The following is a 23,029-nucleotide window of genomic DNA, read 5'->3' as shown; positions in this document are numbered from 1 at the left end:
CAGGTGAACAATAATTTAATTTGCTAAAACAATGAACCAAGCTGTTTTTTTATTCTTTTTCTTTATCATTTTTTTCCCGCGACCCAACAAGGTTTCTGTTTCAAAAAATAAGAAAAATTCATAGAAAACTTTTGGTTCCATACATGCACTAGCTCGCACCAAGTCCCAACTAAACAAGCAACTGATATTCTGATTCTCATACAACCCCAAAGATCATATGGTATCTGCTTATATCACAACAACAATCACAAGTGGCGACTCCTTTTAGATATTTTAATGTCTATTTCATTTCTTTTTCCATCTTGTAAGGTACCACTTTATATCAATCGTAACCGTCTGTTTTGGTTCTATATCAATAAATCTAACCTCTTTATACGTCTTTGTGATGTTTTCAATATTACATATTCCACGTTGAGGGTGAAATGTTCAGAGGAAAAAAGAAATCTCACATGGTGCACCCACATGGTGCAATCTTGATTTTTCTTTACTTTGTAGAAGTGTACATTGGTTTAGTATCACATCTGACAAATATCGAAACTAATTTGATACAGTATTGCCGATGTCACAGTTATACAGTTGGTGTAGTATCACATCTGACAAATACCGAAACTTCGAAACTAATATAATACGGTGTCACTGTTATACAGTGTTGAGTACTTAGTACCGATTGATCACAGCGAAGGTCTGAATTCAAAACTTCTTTTAACACTCATTCACTGTCAAATTGAGCGACGGCTGAGTAAAAGAGGGCTTTTTTGACTATGGAAGTTCAAAATAAAGAGACTAAGCGGCTAATGATTATCCGTTTGGAGAGATTTTTTCTCCCCAAGCGGCTAAATATATGCCTCTTCGGCAGTTTTTTTTTCTTTTTTAATAATAAAACCTAACGGTGGGTCCTGCATCCAAGAGTTTTAAGTTAATAAAACTCTAAAAATAGGTTTGAGAGGCAGATTTTCGGCCGCTCAACATGTTTTTTCCCCAAACGGCTAAGAATCAGCCGCTTAGTCTCCTCTTTCGCCCACTCTTTCATTCCAATGAGTGTATGGATGATTATTGGTGAATGAGTGAGTATTATCACTCCGTAGTAGCACCTAATTTGACCAAATCGAGTGATACTCATTCATATTGAATGAGAACACCCATTCCATAGCCCTTGCTCTTAGAGCAAATCCTATGGGTAGTGTCACTCTTTCATTTGAAAGAGTGCACTACCAATTTGAGCAAATTAGGGTCTCCAATGGGTAGGCTTCGACCCACTTTTCCCCCAAATCCTTTCAGATACTCATTGGTTGGGAGTTTCATACTAGACGGGGGACTATCCCCCGTCAGGAAAAAGAAAGTTTTTAGTACAAAACGGGGGACAGTTCCCCGTTAAAAACTCTTTTTTTTTTCGTTTTTTTTTTTTTTTTGACGGGGGACTATCCCTGTCTATGTAGCTTTTTTTTAGGTGTTTTTGTTTGACAGGGGATTGTCCCCCTTGTAAGAAGATTTTTTTTTTGTTCAAAATCCAACTTTTTTAACTAAACGGAAGACGGTTTCCCTTGTAATGTCTTTTTTTGTATTTACCCATAATATCTTCACTCGCTTGCTTATATGGGCCAGTAGTCTTTCATATGAACCAGTTAGTCTCCAAATGCAGACTACCCATTGGATCTGCTTAGCAGTTGAGAATCAGCAGGGTTTCGCCCGAGGCCAATCTCGGCACTAAAAACTCAAATAGAAGTTCCCCCATTTTCAGAAACCACCAACTAATAATGCACTCATAAAAAAATCTCTTTTCCACGGCATCAAATGCGTCACCCCTTATAAAAAAACATAACAAGATTCCAAAAAAGTCACAACCAATTCTCATCTCAATATCTCATCTTCTTTATTTAAATCCCCCCAATCCAATCTCTTATCATCAGTACCCCAAAAATACTGGAGACAGTTTTTCTCTGAACAAAAAGAAAAACACAGAGAAAGAATCACAAATGGCTGCAAAGGCTTCTTTGATCATATTATTATTCTCAATCAGCTGTGTTGCTGTTGTACAATCAACATCCAGCAGCTTCACTGATGAAAATCCAATCAAACTATTCTCATCAGATGATTTTGAATCTTCTCTTCTTCAGATCATTGGTGATGCACGTCATGCTGTCAAATTCACTCGTTTCGCACTCAGGTTAATTAATTTCATCAACTCATCATAATACTAGTGATTGATTCTGATTTTGACTAATCTTGACTTTTTTTGATTAGGTTTGGGAAGAGGTATGAGACAGTAAAAGAAGTGAAACTGAGATTTGAGAATTTTGTGGAGAGTTTGAGATTGATTCGATCTACTAACAGAAAAGGACTTTCTTATAAATTAGCTCTTAATGGTAAGTCGATTAATTTTTATTGGGATTATTATGTTTTTTGATTTTTGTTCATTAATCTAATTTGGTTTTTCTGTTTACTTTTGTAAATCTTAACCGTTGGATTTGATATGATTATGTTTGTAATTCATGATCAGAATGAGTGTTTGTTGTTGTTATGATAAGTGATTATGATTAGATTAGGATAAGTGTGTTGTTTAGCATGAAATTAGTGGAGTTTTAGTTTAAGTCAACTCTTAAACTAGTGGACTTTTATTTTCATGGGCCGTACTGGTACTGGGCCCAATTTTATTCTCTTTACCCATAGTAACTCAGCAGTTCAGTTGCCTATATTCCCTTTGATAGGTTTTAAAAGTTCGCGAGTTCGGCTCTCACCCTCTTCATAGAAGGGGATTTTATGATATACTAGTCCTTGGGGAATACTGCCCTCTACTCCTGTTTAACCATAGAGTTTGCCATTATGCCGTTGTCACTGTAGTACAGTGGTAAAGTCATTGGTGATGTTATCACTGGCCTGAGTTCAAATCTCGTCAGCACCAAATTCTTTACCAATCAAAAAAAGAAAAAAAAAAGGTTTGCCGTTATTCGACTAGAGTTTTGTGTACTGATACCACACTACAAGAACTTAATATATTGCAGCACCCAATGGTTATAGCATAAACCCCTACTAATGTCGCGATAACTTATGTAGCAAGAAGTCTATTGATGCACCCAATCTTTATTGCTGCATCAAGAGATTATATTTTTTTGCCACACTCTTTTCATATTGTTGTTACAGTTGTGTGGCAAAAATTTCATTTTGCAGCAGTTAATTATAACTTTTAGCTGCAGCTGAAAAGTACTATGGCTAGAAATTTGCTTTTGCAACACCTATATTGAAGGTGTGTCAATATATGGTTTAGCAGTAGCTAGATTTTCTTGTAATGCCAGTGACGTGAGTTCAAATCTCTCCAACACCAAATTCTTTTCCAATCAATCAAAAAAAAAAAAGGTTTGCCGTTTTTCGACCACAATTTTGTGTACCGAAAAAATAAAGTTGTTGTTTAGCCTTAACTGATGTTGTGTGCAACTTTTGAATGGATTTTGTAAATTTGATTAGCTTAATTTGTTGTTAGTTTCTTCAAGTGTCACTAGCACAGCCTACTAGTACTAATAAAATGACAATGTTTAGGCAGAAATGTAGAGGTAGTCGCTAGCCACATTCATCAGTCAAGGGAGAGAGACAGAATTAAATGGTGCTTTACTTATTGAATGATTATGTTATGCAGAATTTGCTGATATGAGCTGGGAGGAATTCAGAACACAAAAGTTGGGAGCAGCTCAAAACTGCTCTGCTACCTTAAAAGGGAGTCACAAACTAACTGACGAAGCCCTTCCTTTAACGGTAACTAGTACTACTACTGCTATTTTGCGGTCAATGAATGATAACTTAAGCAGAAATCGAATACTTCTTGTTGATTAATTACATGGTTGCATAATATTACTTGTTATTGGTACAGAAAGATTGGAGGGAAACTGGCATTGTCAGCCCTGTCAAGAATCAAGGTCATTGTGGTTCTTGTTGGACTTTCAGGTTAGTCGTCAATTCGTGGGGGAATGATGCCGTGGTCTATATATATGAATTGTTGTCACTTTGAACTTTCATCAAAATGAGATAAATTGGAATACATGATGAGTTTGAAAATCAAAATGATGATCTCAATGGTTAATGTATGAATTTGTTCATGTGAGAATAAGCTTTGTATATTTTGCAGTACAACTGGAGCTCTGGAGGCAGCATACACTCAGGCATATGGGAAGGCCATTTCTCTGTCAGAGCAGCAACTGGTTGATTGTGCTGGAGATTTCAACAATTTTGGTTGCCATGGAGGTTTACCCTCACAAGCCTTTGAGTACATCAAATATAACGGTGGTCTTGAAACGGAAGAAGCATACCCCTACACCGCTGTAGGTGGCAGCTGCAAATATTCTTCACAGAATGATGTTGTTCAGGTCAAAGACTCGGTCAACATCACCCTGGTAAATTCTATTACCCTTTTTTAGGTATTGTAGCTACTAGATCACTTGCATATCTACGGTGCTAAAATGCATTTATTGACCACATGGCGTGGTGAATTAGATGCCACATCATTTAACAGTACTCAAAAAAGTTATCCACGTACATCCTGTGTCACCTGCCATATGCCTATATCATTTGGTAGTTGAGTCGCAAATGCTAGGTCTTTTTTTGATCAGATTTTGCTGTATGAATGAGCACATGTGAATTGTGGTTTGAAGTTTCTAGTTTCTATAATTTCAGGGAGCTGAAGATGAGTTGCAGCATGCAGTGGCCTTTGTTCGTCCTGTTAGCATTGCATTCCAAGTGATTAAAGGTTTCCGTCTCTACAAGGAAGGAATTTTCACCAGCGACCACTGCGGTAGCACTCCCATGGTAAGATTTTAGGACCCATAAACTAAAATGCATTACTAATTGATGACCAAATCAATATCAGAATCAGATTAATTAGAACTGGTGAATCATGGTTATGCTTAACTACTGGATAACTAACTTGTGATGACGTTATATTTATACTTATGGTTGTTGATTATGGCAGGATGTAAACCACGCTGTTTTGGCGGTAGGATATGGTGTAGAAAACGATACCCCATACTGGCTCATTAAGAACTCATGGGGAGCAACTTGGGGAGACAATGGATACTTCAAGATGGAAATGGGAAAAAACATGTGTGGTAAGTTAACTTCTCAAACCTAACCTTCATCGTCAAAACGATTTCACCTTCCTCTCTTTGAGTAATGCCAGTAACAGCTTGAAAGTAAATGCAAATACTGATGGAAGGTTTTAATAATCTTGTATGTTGCAGGTATTGCCACTTGTGCTTCTTACCCAGTTGTTGCATAGTTTGGTCGCTAAGTTACTTTTCCGAGAAAAAATAATTGCTCGACTTCAAACTATGTAAGGAAGAGTTCCTATGTCTTTGTGAATAATTTAAGCTTGGTAATGAGAATATAATATTTCGATTCAGCACGATATATATATATATATACACGTTAGTTACATAATACAAGGTTTACAATTTGCATCAAGGAACATTTGAATGAATGTAAGCAAGTGTATGTATAATGAGTATTATCAGACCCGCTGTAAATTTCCTTAATCATATAACTGGTCTGATAGAAGTCTCCTTTAAATTTCGTCCAATTAATGCAATCTCCCTCCATCCCATGCAAAACTCGACTTTCCTAGCTCGAATTCTCTGTTTTTTTTATCGTGAGAAGAATGCCAAAAAAAGATTATGTGAATGGTTTAGAATTGAATGCCTAAAATCCAGCGGCCAACATTCACAGCCTAGATTTAGTTGTCCTAAAATATTTCCTCCAGAGTGAGGGATCTCCCTTGGACCTGGGAAGGTTTTTTCTTGTTTTTTGTGCCGCCTGCGGTTGTCAAATCCTTCGACTTTTTTTCAACCTAGTTTTCTCGTTTCACATACAACATAAACCGATAAACAATGGTTCGAAACAATTGCGTGAGTGTTTTGTCATCTCAAACCCTTGGTAGGCTACTATACTAGACTAGTTTGATTTTCAAGCATCACGTCGATGTGATTCCCTGTCATGTACTTTTAGTTCTTATTGGTATTTGGTATCTTGGATGTTCCTTTTCTTGTTTCTTGAATTGGTTTCATTGAATTTGTGGGATATTTCAGCAATGTCCAAAAAAATGGTTGCTGATTATGCACCACACGTTCAATGTTCTAGAAGGGCTCCTTCCAAGAGTGTAGAAGCCGTATGTTTATTTTCAATTTGATGTTTGTTGTTTAGGCAGGATGGGCTCCAAGAGTATAGGAGCCGCATGTTTGTTTTTTGATGGTTGTTGTCTAAGAGGGACGTGCTATATGATTCGTTTTCTTGATTGACTATTGTTTATAATGATTGTTGGAAATTAGGAGGATGAAAAGAACAAAGAGAGATGATGTAGCATTGATTTTAAGATTTTTTCGATCTTTCTAGACAATTAGTTTGATCTTAAATTCGCCGGTACAATACGTCAGTGAATTAATGTATTTTAATACAATGAAATGAATTAATGCATTTTAATACAATGAAGCCTTAGTAGTATAACAAACTCCAAAATTATACTTCTGAGAATTGATATGTTCTCATAGTATTGAAGAATTTGAAGATATTACAGTAGTATGAAACAGATGAACAAGAAAGAGAGAATTTTAAGGTAATCAAGATGCGGACGGGCTGGTGAACCCTGCTGCGGACCATAGCCGCCTAGGAAACCTTTCAATTTTGGTGTGGGATCACATAGTCCCATCTTGCATTAACCAAGTTGTAATGGATGATTCTTTGGGTAAAACTTATCTTCGTGTAATTGCCGCTTAACTTAATACGATATCATTCTTCAAAAAAAAAAAAAAAAAAAAAAAAAAAAAGAGAATTTTGTTATTAGGTAATAAAACGATACTATAACAATTTATAGTCTCAAGATATTTTAATAGTCAAAGTCAAACTGATAATCACAGACATTCATCAGTTTGAAAAATTATCAGAAAAATTCACTTATTACCGAAAAGTCAGACACATACAGAAACAACAACAAAATTATCAGAAACAAAATTGTCAGACACGGCAAGCTGACAATGTTCAGGTGAAGTAGATTCTACACCATTATCTGAAGAAACTGGAATCCCAAGTAACTGTTGAAGAAGAGAGGTAAACACATGAGCACATAAACATTTTGTAAACAAATCTGCCAATTGATTTTATGAAGCTATATGTTGAGCATTAAGAAATACACTTGTTATTAACTCCCTCACAGCATGATAATGTATCTTTATATGTTTTGTTCTCTAATGAAAAACAGGATTAGCAGACAAGTAAATTGCACTTCTATTATCACAATACAAGGTAATAGGCACCATTAATAAAATGTGTGATTCACCGAATAAAGAAGATAACCACTCTAACTCTGTAGTAGAAACCAAAGACTATTATACTCTGTTTCAGTTGTGGATATGGAAACAGTTGGTTGCTTTTTACTAGACCAAGAAACTAAAGAATTGCAGAAAAATAGCATAACCTCCTCTTGATCTTGCAGTTTCAGGACAATTACCCCAATCAAAATCAATATAAGTTGTTAATTGAGCAATATCACCTCTTCTTAAAGTAATACCATATCCAATAGTACCCTTCAAATATCTAAGAATTCTTTTTACCAAAGACATGTGAACATCTGTAGGAGCATGCATAAACTGACTTACGTAATAAAACCCAAAGAAAATATCAGGTCTTGTTAAACACAAATATTGTAGCATTCCAACTATAGTTCTATACTCAGACTCATTTGATAATAAAGTTTCTTCATGAACGGAAACTGTTAGAGCACTGCTCGGTCGAGCTCGCAAGCGTTGTTATCTCAAGCTTGTTTGTCAAGTTTAGTTGCCAAAACTATAAGTCTTTATTTCTAGTATACTTTTAGCTAAATCTCGGATTAGGATAGTAAGTGTACTTGAGCATTTGACTTCACGGCGTCCATCGATTGAAGACGAATGACTACTAAGGGGAGGTTGTGGAACTTCATCAACAAAAGGTATGTGGAGACTTGAACTCATCTATCACTCAAAAGTCTATCTACTTTATCCCCTATTTGAGACAAAAGTCATATAGCTATATAGACTTCGATTATACACATTTGATATTTCGAGCTGAATTTAACTCGCTTACATATTTCTCGAAATATGGGTTGGTAAGCTTTCGCTTTAACCAAGTTCATCTTATATTCTTGACGAAAGTAAAAAGATGATCATTTGAAAATCGCCTGGTAACATCTTACATGATTTTTGTGAGACATTCATTTGATGTAGACTCGGAATGTTTCATATTGATCATTCGATCACGTGAAAAATTGCTTTGAAGCTAATAGTTTGTGTGAGACAGCTATTGTCGTCTTCTAAGAATGTTTCAATGATTGAAATGGGAGTTTAGAATAATTAACCATGATTGGATAGAGCACAGTATGCGTACTTGCATGCTACACTATTGCATGTTATTGCAAGTCTGAGAACCATTGTATGCATACACGTATGCGTACCGGTTGGTTAATGAAAGTCTGATAACTTAGTATGTATACCCGTACGCGTACTGGCGTAAAGTTCATGTCCGGAAATTCAACTGAGTTTGGTGGTATGCGTACCCGTTCGCATACAAGCGAACCCAAACTTAGTCCGGCCACTTAAGTATGCGTACCCATTTGCATAATTGAGTAGGTTATGTTCTAAAATTGGTTTTTTCATGAACTAATACATTTATATATTAAGGAATACAATCTTTTGCAAACCGTGTCTATAATGTTCATGAATTGATTCGACTGAATCAAAATCGATTTTGCTTCAGTTGTGTCTTGTATACTTCTATGAGAATATAAACAATTGAACAACTCTATAACTAGTTTAATTTGAGTCATTTGAACTAGGTACGGTTAATATGAATAAGGTTGATACGAAAGTGTTCAGCTGGATAACTTCGGTTAACTATTGTTGATCCAACAAGGTGCACACGTTTAGGTATGGTTACTCATATCTAAATGAAGTCATTTTTCATTTATGTGTAACAATCTAGGTTTGATCTAACGGTTGAAAGATATTAGATTGAGTCTAATCAGGTTTTCATCTAATAGTGAATATTGAATGCTTTGTTACCATGGTAGCATTGATTGCGAACCCTGATTTGAAGACTACATAAGGGAGAACTCTAGAAACTGGGAAACTTAATCCCTACACCTCATGTGTGATAATACTACTTACGACAAGAGTCGGTTCTCCTTTAACCTTAGGTTTTTCCAAAACCCTGTAGGTTAACGACTTGAAGACTTCATTGGGATTGTGAAGCCAGACCCAACTATTTTCTCTGTAGTTGTGTATTCTGATTTTATTGTTTTCTATCGTATTGAGTACTATCTTCTCTAAGATTTGCTCGAGATTTAATCTCCGATAGGCAAGAGAAAAAGTAGTCATAAACATTTTCGTCTCATCGTTTGTTATTCTAAAATATCTTGTTTCGCTCTCATACGATTAAGATTATTGTGAGGTGATTGATATTACTAGGATGTACTTCGGGAATATAAGACTGGTGTATCAATTGGTTCCTGTTAATATTGATTTATCAAAAGACGGAATAAAGGTCATAGGTATTTCTGTGGGACACAAATTTATCTATTCAATAGACTTTTCTGTGTGAGACAGATTGGTTTATCAAGTCTTCGACTTTGGGTCGTAGCAACTCTTAGTTGTGAGTGATATCACCTAAGGGAATCAAGTTCGCAGAGTCCTTCTGGGATCCAGAGGCATAAGGAACGCGACTATACCTTGATCAGTGTGCGATTGGTTAGGGATCAACTACATTCCAGTCCGAAGTTAACTTGGAGTAGGCTAGTGTCTGTAGAGGCTTAATATAGTGTGGTGTTCAAATCTGGTCTAAGTCCCAGGATTTTTCTGCATTTGCGGTTTCCTCGTTAACAAAACTTCTGGTGTCTGTGTTATTTCTTTGCTGCATTATATTTGTTTATATAATTGAAATACAGGTTATGCGTAAGTTCAATCAGTTTGTGAATCCGACATTTGGGTTGTTGATTAAATTGATTGACACTTGGATATTGGTTTTTTATATTGTCCAAGTTATTTCTTATACTCAATCGGGATCGCAAATTCCTATTTGTTTGATTGCAGATTGAATTGAGAAATTGAGATATAACTCTTGGATATACTTTTCTTAAGATTGAGTCTGACTGTCTAATTGAATCTCTTGAAAGTATATTGGAGTTAGTCCATATGGATTGCTAAGCGAAATATTGGGTGTGGTTGTTAAACCCCCGCTGTTTCGATTGGTATCAGAGCTGGGAAACAGGCTAAGACCTCATAAGTCTGTGTTTGAAGCAATCTGATTATTATGGACGAGCCTATCTCTAATAACGTACCAATCCAGAAATTACCAGATGTTTTTCAAGGCTTAGATTCACCTGAGAGAACCGTCACAGCTAAGTCAATATATAAACATTCTCTTGATGTAGAAACTGTTTATTACTAGGAAACACGCCTAGAAGAATAGTTGGATGAACTTTCATGTACCTTACTGTTTGAGGGTGAAAACAGTTTCTGCTGGTTTCGGTAATTTTTGTGTTGTTGGTGAGAAACGAGTCTAAACCCTAAACAATGTACTGCAAGGGAGTAATTTAGATTCGAGAGATCAATCTGTACAAATCCGACCTAAACCAAGAAATGGTCGTTCCAGACTTGCTTCGGTCACAAAGTGAAGGAGAAGGGTTAGTTTTGGGAAGGGAAGCGAAGAGAGTGTTGAGACCAGAATATTTGATTCTTGAAGAATAGTTGTTTTGACTTGTATCAGAAAGCATAAGCTAACAGATGGGAAAGCTAACATGTGATTTCTGAGTGTTGTATGCCCCTGACCAAAACTTGTTGTTCGGTGGTAATAGGTAAGACATATTTATACAAGTCGAAGTGAAACGTACTCTGATCTCGTAAGAAATGGAAACGGATGAGTAAATGGGAGGAGGTGGTAACTGGTAACGCCTGGAATTGATGTTCCATAATGAAGGAAAGTTTTTCACAATTACTCCCTGTATTTACTAACCTCCTCATTCTTATGACACTTTCTTGTAACGGGCGTAGTGTACGCCGCACGCTATCAACCGCCAAACCAATACCCTAATGAGAATCCCCCAGTTTGTGACATGTGTTGATGTCTCGAGTGTTTTCCTGGAAAACATGTAGCATGTTGTTTCTGTTTGGAAAGTTGAGCTTGGGAGACTTTCCGGCTCGGTGGTGACTCTCGACGGTCGAGATTTGCATCTTGAGAGGAAAGGTAGTCGTTGATTATTGCAACCCTTCACTTCGTATCCAGCGACATGAAAGCATGGTCGTCATGGATTTGACATGGTTAGGCGTGGCCAAGCTTGGATTTTTGCATAGTTTAGGCGCGGCCAAGAACTAAGGTTTTGGCATAGTTTGGGCGCGACCAAAATTAGGGCTTGGCGTTAGGCCATAGGTTGTCAGGCGTTAGCTGGTGACCTTGGACAACTAAGATCTGCATCTTAAATGGAAGGGAGGTTGTTGATTGTCGCAACCCTTCGTTTTGGCAGCCAACGACATGGAGGAAAGGCTGACATGGTTTTAGCACAGCGGTGCGGCTGGCATGGTTGGCATGCCTTGGCGCGGAGATGTGGCTGGCATGCCATTGGCACATGTGGAACATCGGCATGGTTGGTATGCTTTGGGCGTGGAGATGTGGCGCGACATACCATTGGCACATGCGGCATGGTTGGCATACCTTGGCGCGGAAAGGTTGCACGGCATGCCATTGGCACATGTGGCATGGTTGGCATTCCTTGGCGCGGAAAGGTTGCACGGCATGCCATTGGCACATGTGGTTCCACTGGCATGGTTTAGGCGTGGCCAAGCTAGGATTTTGGCATAGTTAGGCGCGGCCAAAAACTAGGTTTTTGGCATAGTTTGGGCGCGGCCAAAATTGAGGCTTGGCGTTGGGCCAAAGGTTACCACGCGTTAGCTGGCGACCTTGGACGGCTAAGATTTGCATCTTAGATGGAAGGATGGCCGTTGATTGTTGCAACCCTTCATTTTGGCAGCCGTGAAGGAAAGGCCGGCATAGCATGGTTTAGACGTGGCCAAGCTAGGATTTTGGCATATTTTAGGCGCGGCCAAAAACTAGGGTTTTGGAATAGTTTGGGCGCGGACAAAATTGAGGCTTGGCGTTGGGCCAAAGGTTGTCACGCGTTAGCTGGAGACCTTGGACGGTTAGGATTTGCATCTTAGATGGAAAGGGTGGCCGTTGATTGTTACAACCCTTCGTTTTGGCAGCCGTGAAGGAAAGGCCGGCATCGCATGGTTTAGGCATGGCCAAGATAGGATTTTGGCATAGTTTAGGCGCGGCCAAAAACTAGGTCTTTGGCATAGTCTGGGTGCGGCCAAAAACTAGGGCTTTGGCATAGTCTGGGTGCGTCCAAAATTAGGTCTTGGCATTGGGACAAAGGTTACCACGCGTTAGTTGGCGACCTTGTACGGCTAATATTTGCATCTCAGATAGAAGGGTGGTCGTTGATTGTTTCAACCCTTCATTTTGGCATCCAGAGGCATGTAGTAGGGTCGACACGGCTTTGGCATGAAGACGTAGCTGACATGGTTTGCCATTGGCAGAGTGGTGCGGATGGCATGGTTGGCATGCCTTGGTGCGAAGACGTGGCTGGAATGGTTTTCCATTGGCACGGCGGCGCGGCTGGCATGGTTGGCATGCCTTGGCGCGGAGACGTGGTTGGCATGGTTTTCCATTAACACGGTGGCGCGGCTAGCATAGTTGGCATGCCTTGGCACGGAGACGTGGCTGGCATGATTTGTCATTGGCACGGTGGCGCGTCTTGCATAGTTGGCATGCCTTGGCGCGTAGAAGTGGCTGGTATGGTTGGCCATTGGCACGGTGGCGCGGCTGGCATGGTTGGCATGCCTTGGCGCGGAGACGTGGCAGGCATGGTTTTCCATTGGCACGGTGGCGCGGCTGGCATGGTTTGTCAGTGGCACGGTGGCGCGGCTGGCATGCCTTGGCGCGGAAACGAGGCTGGCATGGTTTTCCATTGGCACGGTGGAGTGGCTGGCATGGTTGGCATACCCTGGCGCGGAGACGTGGCTGGCATGGTTTGTCATTGGCACGGTGGCGCGGCTAGCATGGTTTGCATGCCTTGGCGCGGAGACGTGGCTGGTATCGTTTGCCATTGGCACGGTGGCGCGGCTGGCATGCCTTGGCGCGGAGACGTGGCTAGCATGGTTTGCCATTGGCACGGTGGCGCGGCTGGCATGGTTGGCATGCCTTGGCGCGGAGACGTGGCTGACATGGTTTTCCATTGGTACGGTGGAGCGGCTGGCATGGTTGGCATGCCTTGGCGCGGAGACGTGGCTGGCATGGTTTGCCATTGGCACGGTGGCGCGGATGGCATGGTTTGCATGCCTTGGCGCGGAGACGTGGCTGGCATGGTTTTCCATCAGCACGGTAGTATGAGAATTAGGGTTTGTTATATACGAAGATGATGTCGGTCAATACTAAGGGTTCTGTCGTGAAACATGACGCATGTATATAAAAAAAAGGGTACCCTGGTAATTCTTACATGGTCATGATGATTGATTCAATAAATGCGCTAGTGGTCGTAGTGATGTCATGTCAGATGTACGGTTTTACGATTTTAACCCTAAGCTAAAAACCACCATAAACATTAAGTCCCCTGCTTAGATCGGAACATGAACATTGTTTCGAGGTAAGCATAAGATGGTGACAGGCAAGGACAAAATCGAAATGACAAGTCGTGAAAATATGGTCAAGAAGACCCAACTAACCTTTTTCGAGAGGTAAGGAGAGTTCATGATTCTCGTGTTGGCGGCCTTGCATAGATTCTATTTGTGGTGTTGCTGGCTAGACCGTGAAGTAGTGAGATGTAGACTGGAGACTTGGTTTAGGAGCCGTAGGCATTGTGCGGCTTGGAGTTGGATCCTCCAGGTGTATTATCGGCTTGGAACAGGGCCGTTAGCGTAAATTTGGCGCAGACATGGCGCGGGAGATGGCTTGGTGTGGACCTGGACTATTGATACCGTGAAGCTTGCCATTGCGAGCCCGATTGACTCTTTCCATGCGTAGGTCGGACAGGAAATCCTTTCCTCATCCAAATTCCAAAGTGTCACGCCCTCGCGTTTCCTTTGTTTGCCTTCCATTAGGGTTTTGACGGCCGTGATGTAGTCATATTTCGTCTACTCGGCCTCCGTTTCTATTTCATCTTTTGTGGTTTCCGCAGTATTTATGCCGGTGACGCTTCATCGTACTTCCCGTTTCAAAATAAAGATTTCCTCTTGTTGAGTCCATATCTCTTTATCATGTCAATCAGAAGTGAATCATCCTCGAGCCAACTAGATTCTTCAATCAAGCGCGCGAGGCCTGACTCATGCAATGATTCCCCCACCCGGATCATCCGGGTCAAGAATATCATACCGGTATGCTTCCATTGGTCAATAGATGTTTCATTGTTTGCTGACGGATGACAAAAGATTTTGCTTATGTGCAGAGATATCCTATCGGAGCATGCGTCACTGTCGTTGATGAGGATGACTTGGTTACCCCCCTTTCTTTGAGCCCGATTTTGCCAACCTCTGCAGATCTGGAAAACGTCGATTTAAGAAATTTTTTCATGAGTATCCCAATGCAGGTTTGTCGTTCGGAATCCGCATGAAGTGTTTATCCTCAAACTACCGGAATGTCGGTGGGTTTCTGGCGTGGAAGGAATTTGTGACTCTTTACACAAAGATATGGAGGAGATATGGCCACATCGCCACCAGGAGTGTGGTGCAATATTTCTCGTCTGCCTTGGTTTCTACAGTGAATTGTCTCTTGCCTATGGTCGCTGAAATGGAAAGTATGTCCATCCGTGTCGTCGTGGAATCAACTATTCAAAAGTGGGAGAACATGGTGTCTACCTAAAAATCCCTGAATTTCAACGTGAGTTGGTTACGACATCGTCTTTATATTGTGAAGGTCGACAGAGCCGGTATTCTGGCTGATGTGGTCCCTGCTACAAAGGCTATTTTGGAAGAGGAGCAGGCTCTGGCCATGGAGTCACAGAAGGTGGAAGAGTCAATCCAGAACTTAAAGAGTAGAACCGAAAGGTATCAAAACCGGTTAAAGATGATGCTTTCGAGGAATTACAATCTGTTGGATGGGCTTTTCTGAGTTATGTGGTTGCGAGATGTTTGGTTTCTTTCTAGGTCTCGAGCATGTATTTTTCTCGTTTTTTTTTTTGTTGAAATAATAAGAGAAATTTATTGGTTTGCTTCAATTAAACAAAAGAAAAGAAACTTGATAACTCAGATATGGGAGGAAAGCAGAATGGTGCCTGGACATTCGTGGTTATGACACGGCGAGGAGCGAGGTGGCGGTCAGGCGTACTATGCCTTGAGCCACTTTCCGTTGATGACCGCTTCCAGTTTTCCTCCGTCTTCCTTAATGACCTTGTAGTACCCACTGTTGTACGCCTTCGTGACTATATAAGGCCCTTCCCATTTTGGGGAGAATTTTGGTGCGGACACGTCTTGCTGGATGTGTTTGGCAGTCTTCAGTACCAAATCTCCCACTTGAAAAACCCGAGGCTTCACAATTTGTTATATGCTCTGGAAACCTTATTTTTGTATGCTTGTGCGTGCTCTTCCGCCTTGGATCTTATGGAATCCACAGTGTCCAATTCTTCTACCCTGACGCTCAATGCTTCAGCTTCATTCCATTGAACTCCGCCTGCTTCGGAAATCCTAGCTGATGGGATTTTAACTTCTGCTGGGAGGACGACGTCGGATCCATAGACGAGGGAGTAGGGAGAGGCGCCATTGGAGCTTCTTGGTGATGTCTTATACGCCCAGAATGCCATTGGTAATTGTACGTTCCATGTCCGAGGATTATCGTGTACTTTCCGACTGAGGATTCGGATCAAAGTTTTGTTAGTGCTTTCAGATTGTCTGTTTCCTTGGGGATAGTACACGGTGGAGAAGACTTTCTTAATTCCATATTCTTCAAATAATTCTCGTACTTACTTGTTGATGAAAGGAGTGCCGTTTTCGGTGATGATATGTTTAGGCACACCGAATCGGCAGATGATGTGCTCCTTAATGAATACCGCGATTGTGTCTCCAGTAGTTCCTCGTAAAGGTATGGCTTCAATCCATTTGGTGAAATATTCAGTTGTCGTTATTATGTACTCGTGATGCTTTGAAGACGGCGGGTTGATCTTTCCAATGATGTCGAGTCCCCGGCTGTAAAAGGGTCATGGACTTCTTGTTGAATGCATAGGAGTCGAAGGTACATGGATAAGGTTTCTGTGAATTTGACATTTTTGGCATCTCTGAACAAAAACAGATGCATCATCCTCCATGGTCGGCCAGTAGTATTTCTCGTGTATCTGAAGAAATAACTTCCATTTTCCTTGGTGTTCTCCTTCATGCATTTATTTCAGCATGATTGGGATTTCTACCTCGTTCAAACACCGTAGGAAACTTACTCCAAAGATTTTACGATATAAGATTCCTTCGTGGAATATGAATCTCTTAGACCATTGTTTTACCTTGGTTGTGCATTTCTTGTTGGTGGGGAGTACGTCGTCGCGAAGGTAACTGATGTATGGATCCTTCCAGTCCCCGGTGTGGCCAATATTAAAGACTTTCAATTGATGCGGCGGCGCTTGACAATTGGAACATGTTTTTTGAAGTAACCGAGATTGAGCCCCCATTTCTGGCCAGTGGTAGCCAAGGCGTTGCAAACGACGATAGAGTGTTACCACTAATGTTAGCATGCAAACTTCGTCGTGGACGCGGTTGAGTTGTTGTTGTGCCTCTTCCTCTCCGAGGCATCTTGACAAGGAACCGTCTGGGTTTCGGTGGTACAGCACTCCTTGGAGCATGAAGAAATTTTTTAAAGTTTTGAGACTGACCTTTCCCTGGGAAAGCAAGTTGTTAAGCTCTTGGATAATCGGTGTTCTCCAGTCTCCGGTTTCAGCCTTTTCGGGTTGCGAAAGCCATGTTGAAGTCACGGTTCGTCTCTTCACTGTCAGGGTTTCCTCAAAACCTTCGAATTTCAGTTTCGATGCTAATGCGGCTAGGCAATCAGCATGGTGGTTGGCGCTACGCCCAACATGCGTTATAGTCGCGTCGGCGAAGTAATTTAGTAGTTTTTGTGCCTCATCTCTATACGGGTCCAAGGTTACTTCCTTCAGTGTGTCTACTCAATTCACCTGGCTGACAAGTAATTTAGAATCCCCTCTTATTTCCAGACGCGTGGCTCCATCTTGTTTAGCCAATGACAGTCCGATAAGAAAGGTTTCATATTCTGCTGAATTGTTGGTTCAGGGGAAGTCTTGCTTGAAGGAGTGCGAGGAGACTTCACCAGCTGGGGATACTAGAACCACACCTGCTCCCTCGGTACCGTTTTTAGGGGTTGCGGAGCCGTCGAAAAATAGTAGGCATGTTTCTTCTTGGATGAAAGAGATTTCCGGAAAATCTCCAGGGAGGTCCTCGTGTAGTGTCGTGGTACTCTCTCCCGAAAACGCTGCTAGCAAGTCCGCAGCTGCTTGCCCTTTGATATCTCTCGGGGAAGCACATTTTATGTCGAATTCTGACATTTGGAGGAGCCATTTGGCTGGCCTCCCTATCAGGGCCGGTTTTGAGAGGAGGAACTTCACATGATCGGACTTAGATATCATCACCACTTTGTTGGAAAGCAGGTAATGTCTGAATTTCTGGATGGAGTGAATCAGGTCCAAGCACGCCTTTTTTTCTTTGGGGTATCTGAGATCGGAACCTCTTAAAGTTAGACTGAAGTAGTATATGGAATGCTCAATCCCTTCGTTGTCTTCTTGGGTAAGGAGAGCTCCGACAGTAGTGTCACTAAAAGCAGTGTAGAGGTGCAACGGTTTTCCTTGTATGGGAGACCTCATGATGGCTGGGGAAGACAATGTTTGTTGAATCTTCTGAAACGCCTCCTGTTATAGCGCGGTCCAGACAAAGCTTGCTCCTTTCTTCAGTAAGGGGGTAAACGAAGCAATGAGTTGAGCCAATCCCAGTATAAAGCGGCGAATGTAGTTTATTTTACCCATGAAACTCTGGAGTTCTTTCACAGTTCGCAGTGGTGGCAATGTGAGGATGGCTCGGGTTTTGATTGGGTCGACCTTAATTCCATCGGCGGTTACCTGGAAACCTAGGAACTTTCCCGAAGAGACACCAAAAGTACATTTCAATGGATTCATCTTTAATTTATACTCGCGACACCTTTCAAACACCTGCCGCAGAATCTCCGCATGGGCCGCCTGAGTCTTTGATTTAACCACTATGTCATCTACATAATCTTCGACTTGCTTGTGCATCATGTCGTGAATAATGGTGGTCATGGCGCGTTGGTATGTGGCGCCAGCGTTTGTCAAACCGAAGGGCATCACAGTTTAGTAAAAGTTTCCGAGAGGAGTTCGAAAAGACGTCTTACTTGCGACGTGTTCGTACATATTTATTTGATTGTAGCCGTTGTATCCATCCATGAAAGATAACATACCATGTCCACTGGTGGGGTCTACCAGCATATCAATGTTGGGAAGTGGAAAGTCATCTTTAGGGCAACATTTGTTCAGATCTATAAAATCGACACAACATCTGATCTGGCCGTTCTTCTTTTTTACCGGAACTACGTTGGCCAACCAAGTAGGATGGTGAATCGTCTTGATGAAACCAGGTGCCAGTAGCTTTTGAATCTCTATCTTAATCTAATCTTCCACATCATGCCGGAATTATCTCGGGGTTTGTTTTACTGGTTTGGATCCGGGTATCACGTTTAGATGGTGAGTGACCAGCTTCTCGTCCAATCTAGGCATTTACTCGTATGTCCATGTGAATACGTCTTGATATTCCTTGAGAAGGTCTACCAGCTTTGCGCGTTCGTCTGCGCACAGAGTCGAGCTGATGGAGATGGTTCGCGGAGATTCCTCACTCCCGACAATAACAACTTCAAGTTCGTCCATGGTGGAGTTGGTTCCGTCTTGCAGTTGTTGTGGTGCGTCAGGTACTTCCTCTCGCGACTCGTTACTGTGTTTGCATCCTGTTGGGCGGGAAGACTGTGTGGTAGTCTCTCCTGTTAATTACTAACAACGACGCTGATATACGGATTTCCCTTCTTCATCATGGCCCATGATAAAAGTTCGTTCTCGCTTGGTACGAGCGCAAGCCAAACTCCGGTTTGGCGGGTGGAGGTTGGCGCGTCTCTGTTCTGAAGATATGATGTGAGATCGGGTTTCTCCGTGAAACGGTGCAACCCACTGCTTTCTTTAATTGACGCCAATTTTGGCAGTGGAGTGTGGTGAGTTTTGTTGGATGCGGTATGCGGGCTCTTTCTTGGCTCAAATATCTCCATGCCACAGATCGGCGCATAGGGAGATAATGACGCAGCGATGCATATGACTTCTCCATTTAGCATGGTTTTCAGGCACTGGTAATATGTCGAAGGAACGATTCTGTTGTCGTGGAGCCATGGCCTTCCCATTATCATGTGGTAATCTGGCTCCTTCTCAATTACCTCGAACCTCACCTTTGACTGGACTGGTCCTACTGATAGATTCACGTTGATGTATCCATATGTGCTGGTTTGCCTTCGAAGTCGGTCATCGTAGTGTACTGTCGCACGACTTCGTTTGGCCGTACCCTGGACGTTCTGAGCGTCCTAAGGGTAACGACGTTGGAGGATTCTCCCGTGTCGATGAGAGACCTTTTGAATCCCACATCCTTGATGCGGGAGGTGACGTGTAGGGCCCGATTATGTCCTTCTTCTGCCATCATGTCGTCGTTGGTAAACGTGACATTGTTGATGGAAGTCCCTGGCATTATTGAAGCTTCCAAATGCGAAGGAACCGAGGACGTGTTTAATGATATTCGATTAATGGAAGTGAACGTCTCCATCCGTTAATCCTTCGAAAGATGTAAGAGTTCACATAAACTTTCCACCAACGAGGTCGCTTCCTGGCCCACTGGTTTATGATAGGTAGTGAAGCTGTTGACTTGGGAGTGATCGTCTGGGACGTTAGTTCCCAGTCTTCGAGTTTCCGAGGCAGGTGGATCATTCAAACCTGACGTTAAGTTGATAAGGAAGTCGAGTATGATGTTAATCGCCTCTTTCGTCAGATCCATATTTTTGGGGTGGATCGCCTGAACCCGCGCCAAGTCGATCAGCCTTGGAATTTATCCGTCGATTGCGTGGTTGGATGCTGCGTTGTGAGAGGGAACATTATCATTTTCCTGAGTGGAACTTGCGGGCACGGATTCAGTCCTAAAACCGACCATTTTCTTGAGTTGGAGTTAATAGGCGTAATCTGAAATTGGTATTGCAACCGAATGATTAACCCTCCCGATGTGGTCGCCAATTGTTTGAGGGTGAAAACAGTTTCTGCTGGTTTCAGTAATTTCGTGTGTTTTGGGTGAGAAAAGAGTCCAAACCCTAAACAATGTACTGCAAGGGAGTACTTTAAATTCGAGAGATCAATCTGTACAAATCCGTCCTAAACCAAGAAATGGTCGTTCCATACTTGCTTCGGTTTTAGGGAGGTAAGCGAAGAGAATGTTAAGATCAGAATAGTTAATTCTGGAAGAGTAGTTGTTTTGACTTGTATCAGAAAGCGTAAGCTAACAGATGGCAAAGCTAACAGGTGATTTCTGAGTGTTGTATGCCCTTGACCAAAACTTGTTGTTCGGTGGTAATAGGTAAGACCTATTTATACAAGTAGAAGTGAAACGTACTCTGATCTCGTAAGAAATAGAAACGGATGAGTAAATGGGAGGAGGTGGTAACTGGTAACGCCTGGAATTGATGTTCCATAATCAAGGAAATCGTTTCACCATTACTCCCTGTATTTACTAACCGCCTCATTCTAATGACACTGTCTTGTAACGGGCGTAGTGTACGCAGCACGCTGTAAACCTCCAAACCAATACCCTAATGAGCATCCCCCAGTTTGTGACATGTGTTTATGTCTCGAGTGTTTCCATGGAAAACATGTAGCATGTTGTTGTTGTTTGGCAAGTTGAGATTGGGAGACTTGCCAGCTCGGTGGTGACTCTCGACGGTCGAGATTTGCATATTGAGAGGAAAGGTAGCCGTTGATTATTACAACTCTTCGTTTGGTAGCCAGCGACACGAAAGCATGGCCGTTATGGCTTTGACATGGTTAGGCGTGGACAAGCTTGGATTTTGGCATAGTTTAGGCGCGACCAAGAACTAGGGTTTTGGCATAGTTTGGGCGCGGGTAAAAATAGGGCTTGGCGTTGGGCCAAAGGTTTCCACGCGTTATCTGGTGACCTTGGACGGCTAAGATATTCATCTTAAATGGAAGAGTGGTTGTTGATTGTCGCAACCCTTCGTTTTGGCAGCCAACGGCATGGAGGAAAGACTGGCATGGTTTTGGCACAAGGGTGCGGCTGGCATGGTTGGCATGCCTTGGCGTGGAGATGTGGCTGGCATACCATTGGCACATGTGGAGCGTCGTCATGGTTGGTATGTTTTGAGAGTGGATATCTGGCGTGGCATGCCGTTGGCGCGCACATGCGGCATGGTTGGCATGCGTTGGCGCGGAAAGGTTGCACAGCATGCCATTGGCACATGTGGAATGGTTGGCATGCCTTGGCGCGGAAAGGTTGCACGGCATGCCATTGGCACATGTGGGCGGCGGGCATGGTCTAGGCGAGGCCAATCTAGGATTTTGGCATAGTTTAGGCGCGGCCAAAAACTAGGTTATTGGCATAGTTTGGGCGCGGCCAAACTTGGGGCTTGGCATTGGGCCAAAAGTTACCACGCGTTAGCTGGCAAACTTGGACGGCTAAGATTTGCATCTTAGATGGAAGGGTGGCCGTTTATTGTTTCAACCTTTCGTTTTGGAAGCCGTGAAGGAAAGGTCGACATGGCATGGTTTAGACGTGGCCAAGCTAGGATTTTGGCATAGTTTAGGCGCGGCCAAAAACTAGGGTTTTGGCATAGTTTGGGCGCTGCCAAAATTGGGGCTTGGCGTTGGGCCAAAGGTTATGACGCGTTATATGGCGACCTTGGACGGCTAGGATTTGCATCTTATATTGAAAGGGTTGTCGTTGATTGTTGCAACCCTTCGTTTTGGCAGCCGAGAAAGATAGGCCGGCATGGCATGGTATAGGCGTGGCCAGGATAGGATTTTGGAATAGTTTAGGTGTGGCCAAAAACTAGGGTTTTAGGCATAGTATGGGCGCGACCAAAATTAGGGCTTGGCGTCGGGCCAATGGTTACCACGCGTTAGCTGGAGACCTTGGACAGGCTAAGATTTACATCTCAGATGGAAGGGTGGCCGTTGATTGTGTCAACCCTTCGTTTTGGCAGCCAGCGGCATGTAGTAGGGCCGACATGGCTTTGGCATGGAGATGTAGCTGGCATGGTTTGCCATTGGCACGCTGGCTCGGCTGGCATGGTTGGCATGCCTTGGCGCGGAGACGTGGCTGGCATGGTTTTCCATTGGCATGCTGGCGCGGATGGCATGGTTTTCCAATGGCACGGTGGCGCGTCTGGAATGGTTGGCATGCCTTGGCGCGGAGACGTGGCTGGCATGGTTTTCCATTGGCACGGTGGCGCGGCTGGCATGGAGACGTGGCTGACATGGTTTGCCATTGGCACGGTGGAGCGGCTGGCATGGTTTTCCATTGGCACGGCTGGCATGGTTGGCATGCCTTGGTGCGGAGACGTGGATGGCATGGTTTGCCATTGGCACGGTGGCGCGGCTGTCATGGTTGGCATGCCTTGGCGCGGAGACGTTGCTGGCATGGTTTGACATTGGCACGGTGGATAGGCTGGCATGGTTGGCATGCCTTGGCTCGGAGACGTTGCTGGCATGGTTTGTCATTGGCACGGTGGCGCGGATGGCACTGTTGGCATGCCTTGGCGCGGAGACGTGGCTGGCATGGTTTTTCATTGGCACGGTGACGCGGCTGGCATGGTTGGCATGCGTTGGCATGGAGACGTGGCTGGCATGGTTTGCCATTGGCACGGTGGCACGGCTGGCATGCTGGTA

At 42.8% G+C, this 23,029-nt stretch overlaps 1 protein-coding gene across 1 annotated transcript; it reads left to right on the top strand.

Annotated features, from left to right (window-relative positions):
• The first annotated feature begins 1,851 nt into the window (after positions 1–1,851).
• Positions 1,852–5,550, top strand: LOC113326749 (thiol protease aleurain-like). Its single transcript, XM_026574405.1, has 8 exons — positions 1,852–2,164; positions 2,242–2,363; positions 3,629–3,744; positions 3,860–3,933; positions 4,115–4,379; positions 4,660–4,791; positions 4,955–5,090; positions 5,223–5,550. The coding sequence occupies exons 1-8, from the start codon at positions 1,974–1,976 to the stop codon at positions 5,258–5,260; spliced, it is 1,074 nt and encodes a 357-aa protein (XP_026430190.1). The 5' UTR covers positions 1,852–1,973; the 3' UTR covers positions 5,261–5,550.
• Positions 5,551–23,029: the final 17,479 nt, after the last annotated feature.

The sequence above is a fragment of the Papaver somniferum genome, unplaced genomic scaffold (assembly GCF_003573695.1).
Source record: "Papaver somniferum cultivar HN1 unplaced genomic scaffold, ASM357369v1 unplaced-scaffold_10, whole genome shotgun sequence".
NCBI classification, from domain to species: Eukaryota; Viridiplantae; Streptophyta; class Magnoliopsida; order Ranunculales; family Papaveraceae; genus Papaver; species Papaver somniferum.
This window is presented reverse-complemented; position numbering and strand designations above follow the sequence as displayed.